We start from the raw sequence: 23,732 nt of genomic DNA, 5'->3' as shown, positions 1-23,732 counted from the left end.
ACCAAAGGGTGCTTAAAAAAAACCTGCTTCATCTTCAGAAGCCATACATGTGCAACTATTCATGATAGTTCATGGTCTCACTCTAGGCACGGAAGAGAATGAATGGAAGAGAAGATACTGGTAGCAAGCTGCCTAATCATTCGAAGCAGATTTCAATATAATTTGGGCTGGAGGCAGGGTGGTTTGTTACTTCTAGGGAAGTCAGTGGTGAGGAAGGTGATGGGCCTAAAGATTCTACAGTTTCTCTTGTTACCTGTTTCCGCTTCTCCTTCAGCCTAACCTGGTGGGAGAATTAGACTGCTTTAGGCTACGGAGTGTTTTCATCCACTAGATATCCCAAACGAATATTATTGCCACATCCCAATATCAGAGGGATAGAATAAACCTTATTATTCAAAACATATGTAAAGAAACATTTAAAAAATTCCATCCAGATTCTGATTCATTCTTTATTACTGGTTTGAGAGAGGAAGGAATGGGGGGAAGGGGAGGGAGGGAGAAAGGGAGAGAGAGATCAATTTGTTTACCACTTATTTATGCATTAATTGGTTGTTTTTTGTATGTGCCCTGACTAAGGGATCAAACCTGTGACCTTGGCATACTGGAATGGCCCTCTAACCAAATGAACTACCCAGCCAGGGCTCTGATTAGTTTTTTTTTCTTCTTCTTCTTTAAAAAAAAAAAAAATTATTGATTTTTTACAGAGAGGAAGGGAGAGAGATAGAGAGTCAGAAACATCAATGGGAAAGAAACATTGATGAGCTGCCTCCTGTGCACCCCCCATTGGGGATGTGCCCGCAACCAAGGTACATGCCCTTGACCGGAATTGAACCTGGAATCCCTCAGTCTGCAGGCCAACATTCTATCCACTGAGCCAAACTGGTTAGGGCTCTGATTAGCTCTTAAAGCACAATGGAGTCAGTTGTGGAAGGCTGGTAGCTTTGTTTCATGAAAGGGGACACTAGTGTGGAGGCTTACTAACCAATCCCTGGCCTTGCTCTGGTGCACTGGTAGATTCTCCACTCATTCCTGCCTTCTTCATGGAGGGCATCTCTACCCCTCTGCCCCTGCTCCTGGTACCGCAGCTCCTCATAGGCTTTCCTCTGGATGCTGCCATCGCTTCACACCCACAGCCCCAGTCCCTCAGGCTGGGCTGCACATCTCTCCTAGAGATCCTCGTGCTACCTGGACTCTTCCTCAGTCGTGCTATTGAGATGCTCTGTGCAATTCCCATAATCCCTTTAGGAGATACATATGATCAAGGCAAAGGCGGAAACACTTCCCATGGAAGGAATCTGGCTTGTACTCTCTTCCATGATTATTGTACTGTGCACTGTATGCATATAGATCCCATTAGTCAACAATAACACTGAATTTGCATCATCTTTTATGCTATACACACAATGCCAACCTTACTGTAGGCTTTTGAGCCTCATCTGCATGCATGCAAAAATCTCACCATTATCTAAGACTTCTCCCAGTGCTTCTGGGAGTTCCCGGAGATCCTCTTACATGCCACTAGGAACATACGAACTTGTGTTTTTGTTGTTTTTTGCTACTGCCTCTTCATCAAGGTGCTAGCAACCACCCTGTTGCAGGCACTTTCTCTGCAAATGCCCCTTCACTGATGGGAATCTGGCATCTTCTCAGGGACTGTACCTATTCAGTACAGATGCAACCATTGTTGGGTAAACTCCATAGTTTAGGGTATGGTACTTTCAGTTTCCCCGCTTCATGCATCAGACTCAAAACCAGTGCTCAGGGCTGGGCAGCAGTGGGATAGGAACAATGGGGCCATCCCTTCTTTCCAATTATCCTTATCCTATACCACATGTGTCAAACACAAGGCCCGGGGGCCAAATCCAGCCCGCCAGGCCTTGCAATGTGGCCCACATCGCGCTGTCATCACTGCACTCCGCTGTCAGTTTATGACATTGTCAGTTTATGACTGTTCAGTAAACCATTCGGCCCGCGATTTAGGCTGGATTTTAGATTTTGGCCCCTTCTCTGATTGAGTTCGACACCCCTATCCTATACAATAAAGAGCTAATATGCTAATTAGACCAGACAGCAGAACAACCTTCCAGAATGACCTTCTGGGACAACCAGTGGCTGGGGGTGGGGCTGTGAGGCAGCTGGGGCTGCAAGGGCCAAGCCCCTGGCACGATTTTGTGCATGAGGCTTCTAGTCTTCTATGTTCTCCTTCCTGGTCCCAGCACAAAATCTGCTTTCTCTTTTTCAGTCAGCCTTCCACATACACACTCACCACAGACCAAAATCCGTAGCCTAGCAGCTCACATGACTGTGTTCCCATTATGATCACCAGGTCAACAGCTCTCCAAATAGCGAGATCCGTCAGAAAGCTATTGGAATGAAAAGCCGCACTGTGTACTTACACATAAATATTATTTTCCAAAATTAGGAGAAAAATGTATTTCAAACACTATTCATGGAAAATGTGTACGTAAGCCAACCTAAAAAGTAATTGGAGGCAATGAGTTCTGGAGTTTTTTCTTTAAATTCTGAAGGAATTCCTCCCTCTTATGGTTGGTGAGGGCACGGAGATTAAGCAGCGCGCTCAAGGTCAGGACACAGTTTATGAGCGGAGGATGAGAAAAGGCTGCGGTTTGCTGACTCCAAGGCAAAGCTGGATTCCCCAGTCCTGATCCGCACGCCGGCTGCAGCTGCCTTTATTGTCCTAAGTCCCATAATTGCTTTAAACCCTGTGGGGAGGCAGAAAGGGAGACACCTAATTTATATGTTGATCTTTAAATTCATTTTCCTAAATTACATAGAAGTAAGATTTACAAATTATACTGGACAATCTTAGATGACAACTTGCAAACATTTAGATAGGCGATTTGGGCTAGATTTATTGTAGTTCATTTATAATGGCAAACATGCTGTTGCCATCTCTATAATACTGATCACATTTATTTAGTGAGTTTAATTTGTCTTCAAGGCTGCAGAGGTGTGTCCCCCCCCCCCCATGTCAAAAGACACTAATAATTACTGTATGTTGATTTAAAACAATAGAAAGCAGCTATACATGCTGCAAATGGAAAACAAGCCCCCAAACGGATAAACCCTTCCACAAGAGGCTTACTTGTCGGTCAGATTCTCAGAGATTGGCTGAAAATGGCTCTAAAATTTCTTCTTCAAATTTTCATTTGAGAATCAGTAGTGGGAGCAGTACTGATGGCACCAGTTTTAGCGCCCATAACAATGCTGTCATTCAAAACACAGTTATTGACTGCAGTTTCTCCAAGCAGGTTTAGTGGTGTGTTAGATAATTTTCCTGCATTCTACAATCTGTAATTGTGGCTATTATTTAAGGATTTACGTGATACACTTCTTCTAGAATTTAATGTCAGAAAACATTTTCCTCCAGATGAAATTATTTGGTTGCCTCCAACAGACAATTTGAACTTCATAAACATTTCCTACTTCCCCTCTTTTCTTTAACTGTGAGGGCATGCAGAACTAATTTTCTCAGTGGATGGTTTCTAACTTATGTCTCTTTATTTTTTTAAATTGTTCAAGAATACCTGTTAAAGATTCATAAAATTAGTTATGTATAAAATAACCCATCAGTATTATCCCTAAACACTGCCATCCACAGGTAACTGTTACAAATAGTGGGCTGTACATAGTTTTAGACTTTTCCCACTAGTATAATAAATACAGGGGTGGGCAAAAGTAGGTTTATAGATGTGAATACACAAAACAGAGTTTACCTTTGTATTATTCATTTATTAATTATTACATTAGTAATTATTATTAACCTCCGTTTGCCCATCTCTGTATATATAAGTTGAACATCAGTATCCATGGGGGGATTGTTTCCAGGAACACTGCAGATATGAAAATCCATGGATGTTCAAGTCCCATAAAATGTTACAGTATTTGCATATAACCTATGTGCAAATTATACTTTAAATTACCTCAAGATGATTACACCTGACACAATGTAAATGCTATATAAATAGTTGTTATACTGTATTGTTTAGGGAATAATGACAAGCAAAAAGGTCTGTACACATTCAATACAGATGCAACCATTGTAGGCTAAATTAATTTACATAGTACACATCAGCAAAAAACGTAACCCCCCGCCCCGAATATCTCCCATCGGCAGTTGGTTTTATTTACAGATGTGAAATCCACGGATAGGTAGGGCTGTTGAATACACTAGCAGTGCCATAGTATATGTACTTTACAAACTGCATTTTCACTTAATAATGGGTCATGATCATTTTCCTATGCCAATAAATACAGATCTACAAAGTCATGTGTGATAGTTGCCTAGGTTTCCATTGCATGAGTGCATATATCATAACTTATTTACCTAGTCACTTATGAATGTCTTTAGGTAATTTATATCTTTAAGAGAGAAATACCATTATTTAACTGTTTCACTTATGTCTTTTTTTTTTTTTTTTTTTTTACTGTTAGCTCCTTAAAATGATCTTTCAAAACAGGCAGGTATAATGAATGAATAATGAATAAACGAAATCCCGGGAAAAGCCTGGATATTTACAACTACAATGAGTTTGCATTATCACTATCATGTGCTCTTTTTGGTGCTGTTATTCTGGAGATGAAATAATTTTCTTCCCTGCCTAGGTCTTGGCCAACATGAGTGAAACGCCTTCTTCTAGTTTTTCCATGATCCATCCGGCTTCTTCTGAAGGCCAGGCTCCTTCTCTTCACCACCTGAGCGTCACGCACCCCGTGGTGGCCAAGAGGATCAGCTTCTACAAGAGCGGAGACCCGCAGTTTGGGGGGGTCAGGGTGGTGGTCAACCCTCGTTCCTGCAAGACGTTCGATGCCCTGCTGGACAGCTTGTCCGGAAAGGTGCCTTTGCCTTTCGGGGTGAGGAACATCAGCACCCCTGGGGGAAGGCACAGCATCACGTGCCTGGAGCAGCTGGAGGACGGCCAGTCGTACCTGTGTTCGCACAGCAGGAGGGTGCAGCCCGTGGACCTGGGCAAAGCCCGTCGGCGCCCGCGGCCCTGGCACAGCAGCCTGGCCACAGGCACGCGTGTGCACCACCTCCCGGCTGCCGCTGCTCTGGGCATGCTGCCCGCCCCACGCAGGCTGCTGGTGTTCAGGAACGGGGACCCCGGCGCCAGGCGCGTGGTTCTGCTAAGCAGAAGGATCACCAAGAGCTTCGAGGCGCTTCTGCAGCACCTGGCGGAGGTCATGCGGTGCCGAGTGACCAAGCTGTTCTCCACGGATGGCAGAAAGGTGAGGGTTCTGGAAGAAGCTCCCCATGCCCCGGGAAGGAAGGCTTAGGTACCCCTGCGTGTGCTTGCGAGCTCCCAGCCTTGTGGGCGGTTGCTTTTTCTCCCCCAGAGGGTGGTTTTTCTTCTATGCTCCCTCCCCTTTTCTTCCTTCCCTGAGCACTGAGTTATGGTGTGTTGGCATAGATTTTCTTAAAAAAAAATTTTTTTTTATTGTTTGAAGCATTAGAAATAGTAGTATATATGTCTCATTTCCCCCCCGCCCCCCCTTGATCTCCCATCAGTATCTCCCTTACCCCCCTGTATATGCCTTCACCTGCCCCCCGCCCCCATACGCACGTTGGTATTTCGTTATTTTGTATGCATCATTGGTGCCTAACAAATATTTGGTGATTATCTCTTTCAAGCCCAGGAGGTTGTTGAATTGATTCAATCAGTGGTACAGTTATCCTATGAAAAGAACTTCATGCTACTTATGGAGGGATCATACCTCTTTGTTTTCTTCTAGGTTCCCAGTCTCGAAGCCGTGATTGTGAGCCCTGGAGTTGTGGTGGCAGCCGGGAGGGAGCCGTTTAAACCGGGAAATTATGACATCCAGAAGTACTTGCTGCCAGCTAGATTACCATGGATCTCTCGTCGTGTGTACCCCAAGGGAAATACTAGGTCAGAAGGCAGAAAGAGTAAGTCACTTAAATATACAGTGTTTCTACTTAGTACTGAGATTTTTTTTTAGCTCAACAACAGCAAATCCATGCTGAAATGACCAATTTTCTTCATCACAGAAGAGAAAATGGAATAAAAATATTCTAAACTGAAATTATTATAGTTATAGTTGAAAAGTATCATAAAAGGTTATTTCATAATGTGAAAAAGATTTTTCCAAATCAATCTGTGATATTTTTGTTTAAATTGAATTGATGAGGTATAGGTTTCTTTCATATACCTAGATTTAAGAAAAACGCCAGCAGTTCTCTATTTGGAGAGGAATTCTTTGGAATATGTAGATGACATCTCTGGTAGTTACAGTTTTCTCTTAATTGTATCATGCAGAGCACAGTAGGTTAGTTGAGTGACTATATTTTAAAAAATCTCTAACTACATGTATTCTCCACTTACTGAAGGAAAAAACACAGGCCCTTAGATTCACTTTTTATTTGTTTAAAGCAAAGATTTATGTAGCCACTTCATGCTGGCTAATAATAATCTAGATTGATAATTTTTCAGGAAATACTGCACAGTGTGGATGGGGGAGGAGGAGGGCTTCTTGATGCTAAAGAGTGTGGGATAGGCTGTAAATTCCCTATGTAGGCATGGCTAATTTCATTATTCATTGTGTTAAGTATTTTAGCACCATGCTAGTGTATTGGTTGCCATTTATACTTAAACTAGAGGCCCGGTGCACAAAATTTGTGCATGGGGTCGGAATGAGCGTGGTGTGGGGTCTCCCTCAGCCCAGCCCGCACCCTCTCCAATACAGGACCTTTCAGGGGATATCCGACTGCCAGTTTAAGCCCGACCCGTCAGTGCCCCCCTGTTGGCCTAGTTGCCCACAACTGACCCCCTCTGCTGGCCTGGTTGCCCCCAACCGCCCCCCCCCCCCGCCCAGTCACCCCTCACTGTCCCTTCTGTCAGCCTAATTGCTCCCAACTGTCTCTCCCCCCCACCCCCACCCCTGCCGACTTGGTAACTCCCAACTGCACCCCCCCCCCCAGCCTGGTTGCCCCTAACTGCCCCCCTCACCCCACTGGCCTGGTCGCCTCTTACTGCTATCCCTACTGGCCAGGTTGCCCCCAGCTGCCCCCTCCCCCCCACCGGCCTGATCACTCCACACAGCCTGCTGTTTATTTGTTTGATCCCCCTTCACTAACCCCCCCTGGCCACCTGGTCTCCTCACGCAGCCTGCTTGTTCAATCATTTGGTTATTCCTCACTGCTCCTGCCAGCCTGGTTGCCCTATACAGCCTGCTGTTCAGTCGTTTGATTGTCCCTCACTAACCTTCCTATCAGCCTGGTTGCCCCACACAACCTGCTTGTTCAGTCATTTGGTTGACTCTCACTAACCCCCCTGCCAGCCTGGTCATAGGCAGCCATCTTGTGAGGGCGTGGTGGTCAATTTGCATATTACCTCTTTATCATATAGGATTTTAACTGGAAATAGATAAGTAGTATTAATCCTCTACTTACTATTAAAGTGGGTGAAACTCATTTATTTATTGTTGTCATTTAGTTATTTTATGTATAATCTCAATAGATAATTATTAATGTTTTTGTTTTGTACACATTGACTGCTGAGTATTCATTATGTATACAATTCTACCATTTACCTTGGTCATTTTGCCAAACTGATTTTATTATTTTGTGTTTAATATGGGTTGTTGAGTATGATTTTAGATGGTTTCAGGGAATCTGAGGGCTTCCTTAAGTTTTACTTTAAAAAATTATCAGTGAGACATTTTCATTTAAAGTTTTGGTAAAAGTATAGAGGGATAAGAGAAAATACTTCTAGGTTTATATTTTGAAAAGTTAAGGGCATATAATTGATGGCAAGCATGTAAAATTTCTATGCAAACACTAATAGGAATTTGATTGAGTATAAGAAGCATGAGTGCCAAGGCTATCTCTAGAAATACACATTATAAAGATAATGAGATATCTAGGCCTTATGTCTAGCTCTCTTTTGTGCCTTACGTTAAATCAGATTCACTGATTATGCAAAGTGAATGCTAAATTAATAATAATTATTTGATTAATGTAGCCTTAAAAGTACTTTAGCTTTAATAATGCTTCTCTTGGATATGCATAGATGGGAAAATAAATACCACCATAAATTATTACTTGCTTTGTTTGAATAACTGAGCAGAACTTGGGTATACTCCAATATCAGTACTGGTAAAGAAAATCAAACAACAAAAGTAAAGGCCACAAAAATCTATTTTTTGCTAGAATACTTGGCAACTTATACTTTCCTTTTTAAAATTGCCTTATTCAACTAAGAATTAAAATTCTGTGAATACCCTCATATGAATTATGATTTTTAAAAGAAAAAATTTGTAAAAATGTACCAGACATTACAGTGAACTCAATTAATTAATGAATACATAGAGGTGAGAACATATTAATGATATTTTACTATGAGATTTAGAAAAATTATATTTTTCATACTAATTATTTTCTTTTTCCTTTTCTTTTTTCTTTGCTGCCTCTTCTATTGGATATATGTATATATGACTTTTCTATCTTCCACATTATATTTTGACGCGGGGCATCTTGTACTCTTAAAATCTTGAAAGTGGGCACACTTATGCCTTCAAGCCCAAGGTCTCAGATTTATTCCGGTTCTGCTGATAAAATGCATAATAATGTTTGCTACTCGGACCATTCCTTTGCTCCTGAACATTACTTGGCCTTAGAAAAAAAGGATTCTCAGAATTTATTGATATATCCTTCTGAAGATAATGTTGAGAAATCAATTATATTTAATCAGGATGGCACCATGACAGTTGAGATGAAAGTTCGATTCAAGATAAAAGAAGAGGAAACCATAAAATGGACAACCAGTGTCAGTAGAGCTGGTCTTTCTAATAATCATGAAAAGAGTGATATAAACAGTTTTCCAGGAAGAACAGATGATCTGAAATCTGGTTTAAAGATTGCAGCATGCTCATTGTCTGCAGATGTCTCACCTTTGGAGAAAGGCAATGATCAAGAGGACAGTTTAGCTGAGGAGATAAACACTCACGTAACAAATCAGGAGGCTGAAACTCATGGTTCTAGTTGGGAGAATTCTGCTTTGGACACAAATGCCACCCAGAGAACTCAGGATCAAGCAGAACATCATTTTTATAGGCCCCCTACACCTGGACCAAAGAGAAAGCGACAAAAGAAATCTGTGATCGGGAGTGTAACCTTAGTAACTGAAAGTGAAGTTCAAGAAAAAATGATTGGACAATTTTATAGCGAAGAAAGGAAAGATGGGGAAAACAAATCTGAGTATCACATGTTTACACATTCTTGCAGTAAAATGTCATCCGTATGTAACAAACCAGTACTTGTTCAGATAGATAACAATGAGCAGATGGAGTCATCTTTAGAAAGAAAAAAGGGAAGCAGACAACTCAAATCAAGTTCAGTAAAGGCTGGTGTTACAGAAATTACGAGTCAGAAGATGTTAGAGATGTCCCATGTTAATGGCTTTCCACATACTGTGCCAGAAAACGTAGTTGTGGAGGAAGATATAGTTGATAATGAAACACCAGCCAATAAAACTAGTATGAAGAGCTCAAGAACTTATGGTAACACCAATGATAGGTTCTGTCCTATTTTAGCAGATGCAGCTCCTTCTTCAAGTAAAAATTCTGGAACTGACAAATCTATTTCTGAGTCCCCAGCTTCAGTAGGATCCTCTACTATCACCAGAAGAATTGACAGACTAATTAATCAATTTTCTCAGTGCAGTTTAACTAAAGTTCCAGAAAATGAAAAGCAGATTCTATCATCTGTTGCCAGCAAAAAGCTGATATCTCAGCAGCAAGTGAAAAGTTATAGGCATCAGGATGGAGAGATTGCAGCTAAAGGAATCCCTAGTAAGAAAATAAATACAAGAGGTAGAATTGCACAGGAAGCCATATTGCAAGATTCACACAGTCCTATTGAAGGAGGGTTGCTTTTTGAGGAAGATCTTCATGCAAGTGACAGGGTAATTGAAACAAATGATTTTTGTTCCAAAAGTAATCTCAATCCTGTGAATTCTAAGAATTTCCAAATAAATAAATTAAATGTGATTCAGAATCCTAAGGTCCAAGGACTTAGAGCCAAAAGAAAATCCAGACCATTAAACAAAGTAAGCTTTGGAGGCCATGCAAAAAAAGAAGCTGGTCAAGGAGATAAAGCATTTCCCCATAATAAACTCAGATATTGCAAAAATATTTTTGAAAATCAAAATGTATTTCACATGGTTAACTTTCTTGAGCCAAACCCCAGTGCGTTTGGAAGACCACAGGCTCAAGCAGAAATAGCATCTTGGTATTTGGGAGGAATGGAAAAGAAGAGTTTAGTTTCAAAAGTTAGCAATTCACACATAACTTTAAAAAGTCAGAAAAAACAAAAAAGGGATAAGTCAAAATCAGGAACTATTGTAAGTAAACAACGTGCTACAACAAGGGTAAATCCCTTACCATCTTTGAAAAACACTGTTTTTCCTGAGGACATTACCCATCATTCAGTTCAAAATTATATACAGAGATGGTTGCAGAACATAAATCCACATTCAGCTTTGCAACCTAAAAAATCAGCACCAATATGCAAAAAGGAAAGGCGTGTGGTAAGTTGTAACAATGGTTTTGCAGGAAACAATTATCACACAAGTTCTGAAACAGGAAATATCTGTGTCATGGAGAGTAATAAACGCATAACTAAAAATGATAGTTTGACAGGAGATAATCTAGATAAAGAGGTAGGTAAGTCTTTTGACAAAGATAACAGTGAAGAACTGACCGAAGATCTCCATGAGAGGCAGGTTGAGTCTCTGAATGATGCTTACTTGCTTTCCCTACATGAATGTTGTACTGTGTCACAGTCAGCTATTGATGATCATAATACTAAACGTCACGGAGCTGTTGAAAAGTCAGGACATTGTTTACCAAGCCTTGTTTACCAAGAAATAAACCTACCTACAAAAGGGCAAAGTGCAGAGGCTGCCACCCAAGTAGGTCCAATGGAAGAAGGCACTCCAAAAGACCTCTTTCTAGTACTTTTGCTTCGCCAACTGCAAGCTTTAGCTTCCAGTATTCACCAGACCCAGAATGGTATTGTTCCAATGCCAGGTTCACTTGTAGATGTTCCTTTCCATTCTCCAATATGTGATTCACCCACTAATGTCCTCCTAGCGTGGCTCTTGGTGCTAAACCTAAAGGGAAGTGTGAATAGCCTCTGCCAAGGTGATGCTCACAAGACTACCAACAGGACTTCCGAATCACTTGCATTGTTGGAGGTCCTAAAGCAGGTTGCCATCCCAGAGGAAGCTGATGACTTGAAGGCTGCTGTGGCCAATTTAGTGGAGTCCACTCCAAGTCCCTTTGGACTCCCTGAGAAAGGACAAGACATGGTTCCAGTCGGTCTTTCCACAAATTGTTCCACACCTACTATTCAGAGAGTTTCTGAGTGCACTGAGAATGAAAAAGCACAGAACATCTTCTCTTTAAATGCCAGTGAGGACTGTGCTTCTGGAGTTTGTGTTTCAGAGGTGACTTCCTCTCCATGTGAGGTGTGCACTGGGAGTAAGATTTATCTTCCAAAAGAGACTTGTAACCTCAGTAACATTTTTCCCCATAGTGATGGCTGTACCATGGATCAGAACTCTATGAATCAGGCTTGTTTCCTAGGAAAGGGCTACTCACTTACTGATGCAGTATCTTCCCATAAAGTTTGTGCTCATGAGGAAAAACATACTTATGAGAAAGCTTGCCCAATGGATGGGGCCTACATTCCCATCAAAGTCTGCAATACCCGTGACTTTTTCCAAAGAAATTCCAAAGAAATCACATATACTGATAATTTGGGATTCATTGAAGAGCTAGAAAGAGTTGATGAAGTTCAGAAAGACCTGAATACTTTGGCAGACCATGAGTATAATAAACATGGCTTTAATGTATTGATGCCACACCAAAATAGCAATTTAAGCCATTATGGTGTTTCCCTAAATGCAGCTGAACCAGAATTTGATAAGGAACATAGTGCTCTAGATGAATCTAAAGGTGGTGTATTAAAGAAATCTCAGGATAAAAATTTATATACAACCTTTGATAAGGAAGAATCAAAGACTTCTAAAGAATCAGGTTCAGTAACTGAAAGCATAACATCAAATGAAAGACACATTTCAGAACTGGAATCCTTTGAGGAATTAGAAAAGCAAAACATTGATATCTTTAATACAAAGCTAAATTCTGGAGAGCAAACAACTGAAGAATTGATCCAAAAAGAGTTAGAGACTAGTAAAAATATGGAATTAATAGAAGTCTCTAGCAGGAACATTGTGGAAGAAGAAAGAAGGAATGGTGTAATTTGTAAGGCAAACAGTAGGGGGCTGGCACCACCACCATCTTTAGTGTTTTGCCCTGTTCCTGAAAAGGAATTCAATGAAGGAGAAACTAATACGAGGGTAAAAATGATGGTGAAAAGCATGGAAATTGGAAGTTGTTCAGAGTCCCCTCTTGATGTTAAAAATGGCTTCAAGAGAACAGTGACTTCTGATTGGTCAGACTATACACAAGACAGTGAGAATGATCAGCCATGGAAAACATCCAGTGATAGCTCCAATGACAGCAGTGAGGAGATTGCTCAAGAGAAAGACAATAATAAAGGATTTGTTAAGAGAACAATAGAAAAACTTTATGGTAAAGTGGATGTTGTTAAACCATCTTTTTTCCCTCCGAACAGATCTCAGGTTTGTCCTTACAATTCTGTGGAATTTCAGTGTGCTAGAAAAGCGGGTCTTTATGATTCTGAAGGTCAGTCATTTGGCTCGTCTGAACAGGTATCCAGAGGTTCATCTAAGTTGCAGAAATTTCAGGAGGAAAGTCAAGATAAATGTGACTTTAGTGAGATGAAGGCCAATTATCATGGGAGAGATATTGTAGAACATAGCACAAAACAAAATGATCATAACAGTATCCTCAGGGACAGAGAGGAAGGAGTACTGATTGACAAGGGCAAGTGGCTCCTGAAAGAAAATCATTTGCTAAGAGTATCATCTCCTGAAAATTCTGGCATATGTGGCAATGCAGATACTATGTCAGTGGATACTCTTCTTGAGAATAGTAATGAGGCACCATATTCACCTTTTGGAAATTTGGCCCCAGACCCAAACATGGCTGAGCTCTCCTCTTCAGAATTGGAGGAACTGACTCAACCCCTTGAACTGAAATGCAATTATTTCAACATGCCTCATTGTAGCGACTCTGAGCCTTTTCAAGAGGATTTGCTAGATGTTCAAAATAAAACTTGTCCTAAGGAGAAAATACGAAACCATCATGCAGAGGAGACGGGTCATGATAGGTCGGAAAGAGTATGCACCTCTGTCACTCATGTCTTTACTACTGCCAACAAAGTCCATCCCGCCTCTAATGATACTATTAAACATCAGCCATTGCCTGGAAATAATAATACTCATGGTGCACTTCAGGAAGGTGACTCTCTGGATAAACTCTATGCCTTTTGTGGTCAACATTGCCCAATTCTAACAGTTATTATCCAACCTATAAATGAGGAGGACAGAGGCTTTGCATATTGCAAAGATTCTGATATTGAAAATTCCTTGGACAACTATTTATGGATGAAAATACGCCCCTGTTTCCTAGAGTCAAACAAGACCATGTTCAGAAATAAGAAAGCAAGTAGTAGAAAGGCATTTATTGATGAAGCCATTGGTGATATATTTGATCAACTTTATTTCAATAGCACACGTGACTTGATGGGTAAAAGAAGAAAATCAAAAAGAATTAACTTCTTGGACTTAGAGGAAGAAAATAAATTAAATTTTCAATTATATTTAAAAAAAAGGTTTTGTGTGAATTTCTTACACACATTACTACTAGTTGTGGGTGATGTGAACTCAAATACACAAGGTCCCAACAATCAGACAAATGAAATATTTGAAGTAGTTGATGAGAATAACAACTTATTAAACAACAGATTCCAGAGCTCAAGGACAAATCTGAACCAAGTAATAAGAGAAAATATCAACTATTATTTCTTCTTTGAAATGTTTGGTCAAGCCTGCCTAGTTTGCCAACATGAGACATCCTTAAATATTAGCAACAGAAATGTATTAAAATATTTTATGTTTTTTAGGGTGAAAATTTTTTCTTTTGGGAAGAGGAAAACCAACTAAATTAAGTAATTTTGAAAGTAGCGAGGAAGAGGAAGACATATAATTTCAACATCACCACAGCTTTTTTTTCATCATGAGTTTTTTTCCTTGTAATAAGATGATGTACATGGGATGGATATGGATTAGATAACCTCTAAGAATTTCCTACTTCTTCAAAATGTCGATCCGATTTGACATACCATCCCTCTGTTCTTCATTTTTTCGATAATTACAGACTCAGTTTCTATTCTATTATTTCAGAAGTGTGTGTGTGTTTCTGATAATCATTTCCTATATCTGTAATTTTTCTCCTAGGATAGAAGCATGATTGTAATCTCTAAAGTTTCTTGTGCCAAATGTGTTGAATTTAGTTTTCCTCAGAGCATCTGTTAAATGAACTTGTAAGCATTTCCATGGAACAGGATTCACCATTTTTCTTCATGATTAGAAAAAGATGTTCTACTACTAAGCTGCCTCTCCAGTACTTTGCCTATAAGTTATAATCTTTTAAATATTAGTAAAATGTCAAGAGATTCAAATAGGTCATACAAAATGGAAAATTTTGAGGCATGCTCTGTGAAGAAAAATTGAAGGAGCTGGAACAATTTAACTTGGAAAAGAAAAGAGATGATTTTAGAGGTAACTAAACTTCAGGATTGAAAAAGTGCTTCTATGAAGAGGAACTTGACAGAATTCTTTCTGTGTTAACCTGCATTAATAAAAAATTAATTATATATAAACGAAAACATGTTGCTTAGAGGAAAATTCAGCTAAACTCTGAACCATAAATTCTCTGCTTTGAATATTGTGATATTTTGCCTGAAACTTAATCCAGGAACCTTTTAAGATCCCTTCTTCTTCCTGACTATATGATGTTATAGAAATGAGTCTTATAAAATACTGAAATCTATGTCTCTTGTCTGGAATTGACTCAAAGTAGAACGATGAATGTTTTGTGGAGTCACACGTAGAGGTGCTAAAATAACAAAGTTGGTATTAAGAAACTAAAAGGTAATTAATTTTATGGAGAATACCTTTGGTCAGTTGAATATGAATAATAAATCCATAAGAAATTATGAGTTGCTATTTATTTCACCAGGTGAAGACTGCCTCTACATACAGAGTATGGTTTTTCTACGTTGTGATACATACTTCTAATTGAAAGGTGAAAGCTTAATGTTATGTAAGCTTCTATATTGAGCAATGAGTAGTTTTGGTGAAATTGTGGAGAAATAATAGAAAGAGAAGAGTTAACATTAATTTTGTGTCTACTATTTACCAGAGACTATGATAGTTTTACAGATTTCCTTATAAAGGCACTGTTGGCTTTGATACTACCTTTTTGCAGATGAGACAACCTGCAAGCAGAAAGCCAGAGTACTTTTGTCCAGGTGCACAGTAGGCATCATGTCAGGATTAGCACCCAGTCATTCATTCTTGAAAACATGCTGTTTTGCTGCATCTTTATTCTGTATATGAGGTAGATGGGCTAAAATGAATAAAAAATTATGTAGTACTTTTCCTGGAGCAGAGAGACAAGGAAATTATTTTTGTCTTTAACTTGGAAAGAGTGTTATATACAGATGTATCAAGAAGATTGGGGAAATCGCTCATAATAACTGGTAGTTTTTAGAAAATTTGGCATGGTAGCATATGGTTTTTAGTAATACTACATCAAACAATGGGCCTAGGTAGCTCAGAAGATATTGGGGAAAAGAAGTTGGGAGTGATGGCCATGTAATGTACTTTTTATTTAAAATAACATTTTATTGAAGTCCAGCCACATCTTATGGTTATATCCCAAATCTAGCGTATTTCTTAGATCATAGAAAGCACCTAGTGAATGTGTGTTGAATGGACAAAAAGAGCTTTTGAATGCTTTTTCTTTACATCTTACTAACTTTGGATACATACGTGTAGAAGTATGCAAAGATACTGAGGGGTAGATCTAAGTTTCTTGTATTTTATGAAGCAATACTTCATTCACCTTAAAAAATGTCTGTGGAAGTGATTTTTTTCTTTTAAACATTCAAAAACATATATATATATATATATAAAATTGATTTTTTTACAGGAAGAGAGAGGGATAGAGAGTTAGAAACATTGATGAAACATCGAAAGCTTCCTCCTGTACAACTCCCACTGGTGATGTGCCCGCAACCAAGTACATGCTCTTGACCAGAATTGAACCTAGGACCTTTCAGTCCTCAGGCCGATGCTCTATCCACGGAGCCAAACCAGTTAGGGCCAAAAACTTTAAAAAAATATTTTTTCACAATGATTGTATTATTGAAAAAAATCTTGTAACATCGTGAAATTTAGAAGACTACATGAAACGTTAGAGGAAATTTAAGAATGTTACCCAGACCTGGCTGTTGCTTTAGAGATGTAGTGCCTCGGGGCTGAGGAAGCGATTCTAGCCTGTTTATTGTGTTCTAGGGAAGAAACTGGATTTCAGGATTTTGGATCCTCAAGTGGAGTGGTGCAGTTACAGCTCATGTCCAGCAGATGGCAGCTGTGCTGTGCTGCCGGAGCACAGGCTCCCTCAGCAGGCTGCAGGACTAAAGGGAGTGCCTCGGGCATTAGGACCATCTCAGGGCTGCTTGCTTCTGCTTCAAAGAAAGCAGAGGACCCAGTTGTGCAGGCAGCCCTGCCTTAAACCCAGAAGGTACAGTGGTGTTAGCAATTAATGGAAATATGCTGTTAGTAGCCTGGAGCTAGAGTTCAAAAGGGAATTCGGAGAAAAATGCCAGCTATTAAGAATCCTCAGAGTTGATCCTCAGGAAAGCTGAATTTGGGGATAATGGGAGCAACCAGAAATCCTAACTTAAGTTGCACTTAAGTTAATGAGTGATTGGCTTAGTGGGGGAGGGGTTATTTTTACATGAAATAATATTTTACCTCCTAAACCTTTCCGTGACACAAAACATACCCCTATCAAGGTTAAATTTGAGGTCTCCACGCTATTTTGCATGTTTGTAATACTCACTTTGTTAGTTTTCTCATTTATAAAATAGGGCCACCCACTTTAACATTCCTATGAGAAGCTACCTTTATAAGATTACTGGGAGAGGTTCCCTGGAGAGAATGATTTTAAAGCTCTTAGCATGGACCTTGCCAGATAGTACTGAATGAATTTTAGCTGTTTTTTTTTTTAATTGATTTTTTACAGAGAGGAAGAGAGAGGGATAGAGAGCTAGAAACATCGATGAGAGAGAAACATCGACCAGCTGCCTCCTGCACACCCCCTACTAGGGATGTGTCCACAACCAATGTACATGCCCTTGGCCGGAATCGAACCTGGGACCCTTCAGTCTGCAGACCGACTCTCTATCCACTGAGCCAAACTGGTTTTGGCTTAGCTGTTTTTTAAAGCCATTAGTACTAATGTCTTTGATATACTTTTAAAAAGTTGGTATTTGTCTAATCAAGAATTATTTAGCTCGCATGGGTACTAAGAAACATAAAGTAAATATAATTTCAACATCTTTTCCTATGACCCTTTATAAAAGTAAAGGTGACTAAAAGATAGATATAGAGGCAGTAAAACAACAAGCAGACTGTCAAATTACAGCGGGGAGGTTAGGGAGATCTGGGGGAGATAAGAGATCAACCGAAGGACTTGTATACATGCATATAAGTATAACCAGTGGTCACAAAACTCTGGGGAGGGGGGGTAGGTATGGGGGGGGGGGAGACAGTGGTATATGTACAAAGATAATTTTTTTAAAAAAAGTAAAGGTGACTAACATTTTGAGTCCTGCTTGGTGCCAAAATTATGCTAGGTGCTATATGTATACTGTCTTAGTCCTTACAATAACTCCCTCAGATGGGCCATAGTATCTTTAGCATAATTTAGAGAAAACTGAGGCTCATGGGACCCAAGGAAGAAGTATTTTTTCTTCTGTATCTGTATAGGCACAGCTCGTTTTATTGTGCTTTGTGGATACATTTTAGATCAATTGAAGGTTTGTCTGTCAGCACCATTTTCCTAACAGGTTCAGATGATGGTCAGCAGTTTCTAGCAATAAGGTATTTTCTAACTTATTGAAAGTACATTTTAAAAAGACATAATGCTATGATACATTTAATAGACTAGAGCATACTAGTAGTGTAAACATAACTGTTATATGCTCTGGGAAACCAAAGTATTTGTGTGACTTTCTTTATTATCATTCTTTTTTTTTTTTTTTGCAGTAGTCTGGAACTGAGCCTACGATATCACCTGTATTTCATCCTCACAAATAGCCCAGAGTTTTGTGGATATGCTATAAACATCTCTACTTTAAAAATGTAAAAATACTTTGTATTCCCTGTTTATTGGAGCTAAATGGGGTTTTGTAACTGCCCAGAGTAGCCTTGTAAATCAAAATTATTATAATATAAAGTAGAATACTTTTTCCATACAGGATATAATATAAACACATGCCAAGTATTTTATTTAACTCATTAATTAACTAAGGAACCAGTAATATATTACGGTGGACTCAAAGAAGAATTTAACGTATCACACAAAAATAGTGAGAAAAAGAATGCCGAAATGTATATGCGTCTGTCTAGGACAGTAATTAATTGCATTCCATTGGACACATTTATATTTCTATAGATAAGAATAATTTACATTACTAATCTTTATTTTATTTTATTTTTTACAATTTACAGGATTGTAAGATAATTAAAACAATGGAAGGCAGATATCCCTGAGATTACTTGATAAGGCATTTCAGTAATTTTTAAGTCCATTTCAAAGTGGTTCATAATTTTTCCACACAGAGAAGTAGCACACAGTTTATGACTGGAAACTTCTTTGAAAACTAAACAACAAACAAGAAACCCTCGAGGAGGGAGTTTTGGTATATTTGATGGTTTAAGGCAGATCTGTTCTTCCTGTAATTCTGGAAATAAGCAGTGAATAATGCCCTGCCTAGATTTTAAGTGCAATATATAGTGATAGGTGTCAATGATTAGAATTCTCAAAGGGCATAAACATTATTTTCTATGCATACATATTTTCAATTATCCATTTTTCTATGCATACATATTTTCAATTACCAACTTTTATATTCTTGTTTATATACAGAGATTACCATAACCTTAATAGCAACAACAAAAACAGTAAAAGGTGATGGAGTAAAAAAAAAAAAAAAAACAAAAAAAACCAGTCATGTAACTGCTTTTTTTCTTGAGAGTAGTTCTTATCTTTTGCAAGATCAGTCTTTCTCCCCACCCCTCCTAGTTTTACTGAGCTATAAATGGCATATAGCATTGTGTAAGTTTAAGGTGTACGTGGTGGTCTGATATACACACATAATAGGAAATGTTTTTCACAATAAGGTTAGGTAACACATGCTTCATCTCACATAATGACTGTTTTGTTGGTATGGCTAGAACATAATATACTTTGATAACAACTCACAAGTATACAATATAGTATTGTTAACTATGGTCAACCATGCTGTGCATAAGGTTTCAGAATTATTTCATCTTATAACTGAAAGTTTCACCCTTTGACCAACATCTCCCCATTTCACCCACCCTTCAGCTCCTGGCAACCACCATTATACTCTGTCTCTATGAGTTTGTTGTTTGTTGATTCCCCCTATAAGTGAGATCATTCATCTTCATATGTCTGGTTTATTTTATTTAACATCATGCCAATCTGTTACAAATGGCAGGATTTCCTTCATTTTTATGGCTGAATAATATTCCAATAAAATTATATACACACATACATACATACATACCACATTTTATTTATTTGTTGATTAACACTTAGGCTGTTTCCATGTGAATGATGCTGGAATGAACAACACGGGAATGTAGATATCTCTTTGAGATAATGCTTCCATCTCTTTTGCAATGAGATTGCTACACCTATGGTAGTTCTATTTTCAATTTTTTGAGGGTCCTCCATACTGTATTCCATAGTGCTGCTATCAGTTTACATTCCCACCAATAGTGTACCATGGCTACAGCATCTCACCATGGGTGCATACAGGGCAGTAGAGGTTGGTGATGTATTAGGCAGTTCAAGTGCAAGTACAAAGCTAGAAGTATTGGCCTGGAGGGGACACAGTGGCAAGAGTTAGCTTCAGGGGCCTACATGGCATCTTGCATTCATGCAGCCTCAGCAAGCTGGGCATAAGCTGCTGGTGTGGATCTCAGCCTCCAGCAGGCACCATACCCGCAGGCTCCTGGGACCATCGCCGCCCTGGGAGGTGAGGGTGGGTACACCAGGCCACGCCCGTAGGATTGGGGCCATTGCTGTCCTGGGAGGCGAGGGCAGCCGTGCCAAGCAAAGACTGAAGGCTCTGGCTGGAGTGAAGATGGAAGGTGGCAGCCAGAGTGAAGGCCTGGGTCCCTGCTGCCAGAGGAAAACTGGTGCTGGCAGCCAGGGGAAGGAAGGCCTATTGCACAAATCTTCCTGCAAAGGGCTTCTAATATATATCTATACTGTGTGTGTGTGTGTGTGTGTGTGTGTGTGTGTGTGTGTGTGTGTGTGAGCCAGGGTGAGGGGATGCATGATATTTGTGCATAGGTATGGTCCTTAGGCCTGGCCTATGATCTGGGCCATCTTCCCCGGCTGCTTGCAGATGGCCCTGCCCTCTTTCACCACCCGCTCACTGGCCCCACCCCGGCACAGGTTGCCCTCTGTGTGTGGGGCGACTGATGGGACGGGGACCTTGGCCTGGTGCTGCCTGCATCCCCTGCCACCCACTCTCAAGTCCCCATTTGCCATTGGAGCCTGACAGCCAGGGGGATGATCCAAGAGGCTGGCTGTTCCATCTGCTTGCTGGTCCTGCCCCCCCACTCCCATTAGCCATTGGGGGATTGGAGCCTGCTGGCTGGGGAAAGGGACCAAGAGGTGGTCAGTGCGCCTCATAGTGACTGGTTGAGTGGTTGTTCTGGTCATTCCACCATTAGGGTCAATTTGCATATTGCCCTTTTATTATATAGGATAGAGGTCTGGTGCACAGGTGGGGCTGGCTGCCCAGACAGGGGCCTTGAATCAGGGTGGGACTCCCTTCTGGCGGGCGGGGCAGGCAGCCAAGGTGAGGCTTGCAGTCATTCTGGTCTCTGGTCTTTCTGGTTGTTCTGCTGTTTTGGTCGCTGGGCTTTTATTATATTTTGGTCTTAATGTATTGTAGAAAATCTAAAATAATAATTCCCTGTTATTTATATGATATTGGGAATTCTTTTAGACTCACATTTAAGTATACAACTATTAGACTGTGGGAATTCTCAGTCAAAAGATAAAGTTATTATGTAAAGAATGAGTTGGATCAACAGAAAATTCTCTAGATATGTACTTTTGTGCTTTTGCTTACTTTCTTCCTGTTAACCCATTAGTATATACCAATGTGTACATTGAACTCTGTCTTTTGTTTCATAGAACTTATCTTTGTCTCTCTCCTTTCCAGAATGTGTGGTGTAGAATAGCATTATGGGGATTCATTCTGGTGCTCTATTTCTTCAGGAGGCTAATATTGATCTCAGCTGGATATACCCTGTTTGGCTGTCCACCACACATAATTATAATGCAGGCCTTGACCTGGTCAATAAATTGGCTGTCAAAAACTTGAGAAGTTATATTAGTATCCTGGAAGCCAGAATGACCAACTAACAATGACAGGATAATGGTCTCCTTCTAACCTTATTTTTAAAGATCCGTTAGGAAATATTCTCAGAGTTATATTGTAGGACATATTAATTTTACTGAGTATTGAAACAACAATCTAACGCTGTGTTACAAACTTTTCCAGAGGAGGTGGAGAAGAGTGAATTATGTCTGACCTAAACTCTCCTAGGTTATAATGACCTGCTGTTCTGAGTCTTCCCATTTTTATAAGTTGCTGTAATGCTGTGTGTTATTTGTGCTGCTGTAGGTGGTAACTGGAAAGTTTCCATAACCACCAGTGACTTGCCAAATGCAGGAACCAGCTCACAGGTTTATATTATACTATATGGACAGTGGAGAAGCTCAGCCCCCATATATCTTTATGGGACAGATGGAGCTCGATTTCAGGATGGCCATGAAGACATATTTACTGTAAGTAATCAAATCAAGTAAAACTTGATAATATAACTGATACAGTTAGTACTTTGGAATGAATGCAATCTATTGAATTCATCACTTTCCATTATGACTACATGTGTCCTGTAGACAGTCAATCAAAAATAATTTATGGCAGCTTTGCTCAATTGTGCTTAAGCAGATTAAACACAAATAAAACTGCAATACAACAAGAAAAAACGAGGTAGCCAACATGTATTGTTTTTATACTTGTGGTCAAAAGCAAGGGCTTATGCCTTTCTGGCTAAGGCTTTAACAGACAAGACTCTCAGTCATGATCAAAAAGGGAAAAGTAAAATTGTCAAGTGAAGGAGGACAAAAAAGCTGTCATCAAATTATTAGTTCGTAACTAGACACATTGAGATCAAGAGCAAGGGAGAAGCAGGAAGCAGAGAGAAACAGGTATTAAAGAAATAAATAGCAGGGGAGACTAGTATTATATTGTTAAACTAAAGTCAGAAAGATTAGTATGAAAGGCAAGACTTAAGATGAGTCAAGCACCTTGCACTTTATATATATATTTAATAATGTCTGTTGAATGAATGAATGCATAGAGGGACTGTTTTAAACTGGGTAGAGATAGAGAAGTCCCTGCCCCTGGTATTTGGTTGATGTGTCCTCATACACATGAGGACTCCAACTCCTCACAGTGTGATTAGTCAGAGTAGAGCTGCCCTGGTTGGCCGGAGCTATGTAACTATAATGGGATAGGGAAAGCCTTGGCCCTATTGGTTAAATAGGCTTCCAGGAACTCCTTTATAAGGGTTGGCTCAGATGGCAGAAACAGCATGCAGGTAGGCAGGTCAGTGCAGAGTAAGGCAGTTTAATGCAGAGTCAGGCAGTTCAGTGGAAATTTCACATTGAAGCGCAGTTTATATGAGAGACCCCCTGGGTAGAAGTGGCTGCTAGGCACTGTTTTTAAATTTGAGCTCAGTTATCCACCAGCAGCCCTTCTTAGTAGGTGTCTGTTCTCAGGGTTCAAAAAGTACATTCAAATTTTATGGAATTACATCTAAAATTTCCCTCTGAGTTATGTTTTTATCGAATCCCCTCTGTTTTTGTATCTGTTTTTTAAATATTTATCTCAAGGTATTTAAAAATATCTCTTGCATTTTTTAAAAAAATTTATGGGTCACTTAAGAGTATGTTAATTTACACCATATGTGTGGATTTTTCAGTTTTTCTTCTTGTATTGATTTTTAGTTACATTCCATTGTAATTCGAAAAGATAGATGACTTCAGTTATTTTTAATTTTCAAAACTTGTTCTTGTGACATAACATATAGTTTCTCTGGAGAATGTTTCATGTACACTTGAGAAACTATATTCTGCTGTTGAGTGGAATGTTCTATACATGTCTGTTAGACTTAGTTGATGTTGTTCAAGTCCTCTTTTTCCTTATTGATCTCCTGTCTAGTTATATCCATTATTCAAAGTGGGATACTGAAGTCTCTAACTATAATTGTAGACAATTTCTCCATTCAGTTCGGTCAATTTTTGCCTCATACATTTTGATGCTCTGTCATGAGGTTCATACATGTTTATAA

General features: G+C 39.5%; 1 protein-coding gene across 1 annotated transcript in view; it reads left to right on the top strand.

The window, feature by feature from the left end:
• Positions 1–23,732, top strand: part of RP1 (RP1 axonemal microtubule associated) — a 73,363-nt gene that overhangs the window by 21,041 nt on the left and 28,590 nt on the right. Inside the window, exons 2-4 of the mRNA XM_084864901.1 lie at positions 4,627–5,250; positions 5,755–5,926; positions 21,998–22,161. Of these exons, the coding sequence (XP_084721027.1) occupies positions 4,639–5,250; positions 5,755–5,926; positions 21,998–22,161 (948 nt within the window). The 5' untranslated portion in view covers positions 4,627–4,638. The remainder of the gene's footprint in view (positions 1–4,626; positions 5,251–5,754; positions 5,927–21,997; positions 22,162–23,732) is intronic.

Source organism: Pipistrellus hanaki (genome assembly GCF_964339955.1).
Source record: "Pipistrellus hanaki genome assembly, chromosome: 17".
Taxonomy (NCBI): domain Eukaryota; kingdom Metazoa; phylum Chordata; class Mammalia; order Chiroptera; family Vespertilionidae; genus Pipistrellus; species Pipistrellus hanaki.
The sequence above is the reverse complement of the archived record's forward strand: the minus strand, read 5'-3'. Positions and strand labels throughout refer to the sequence as shown.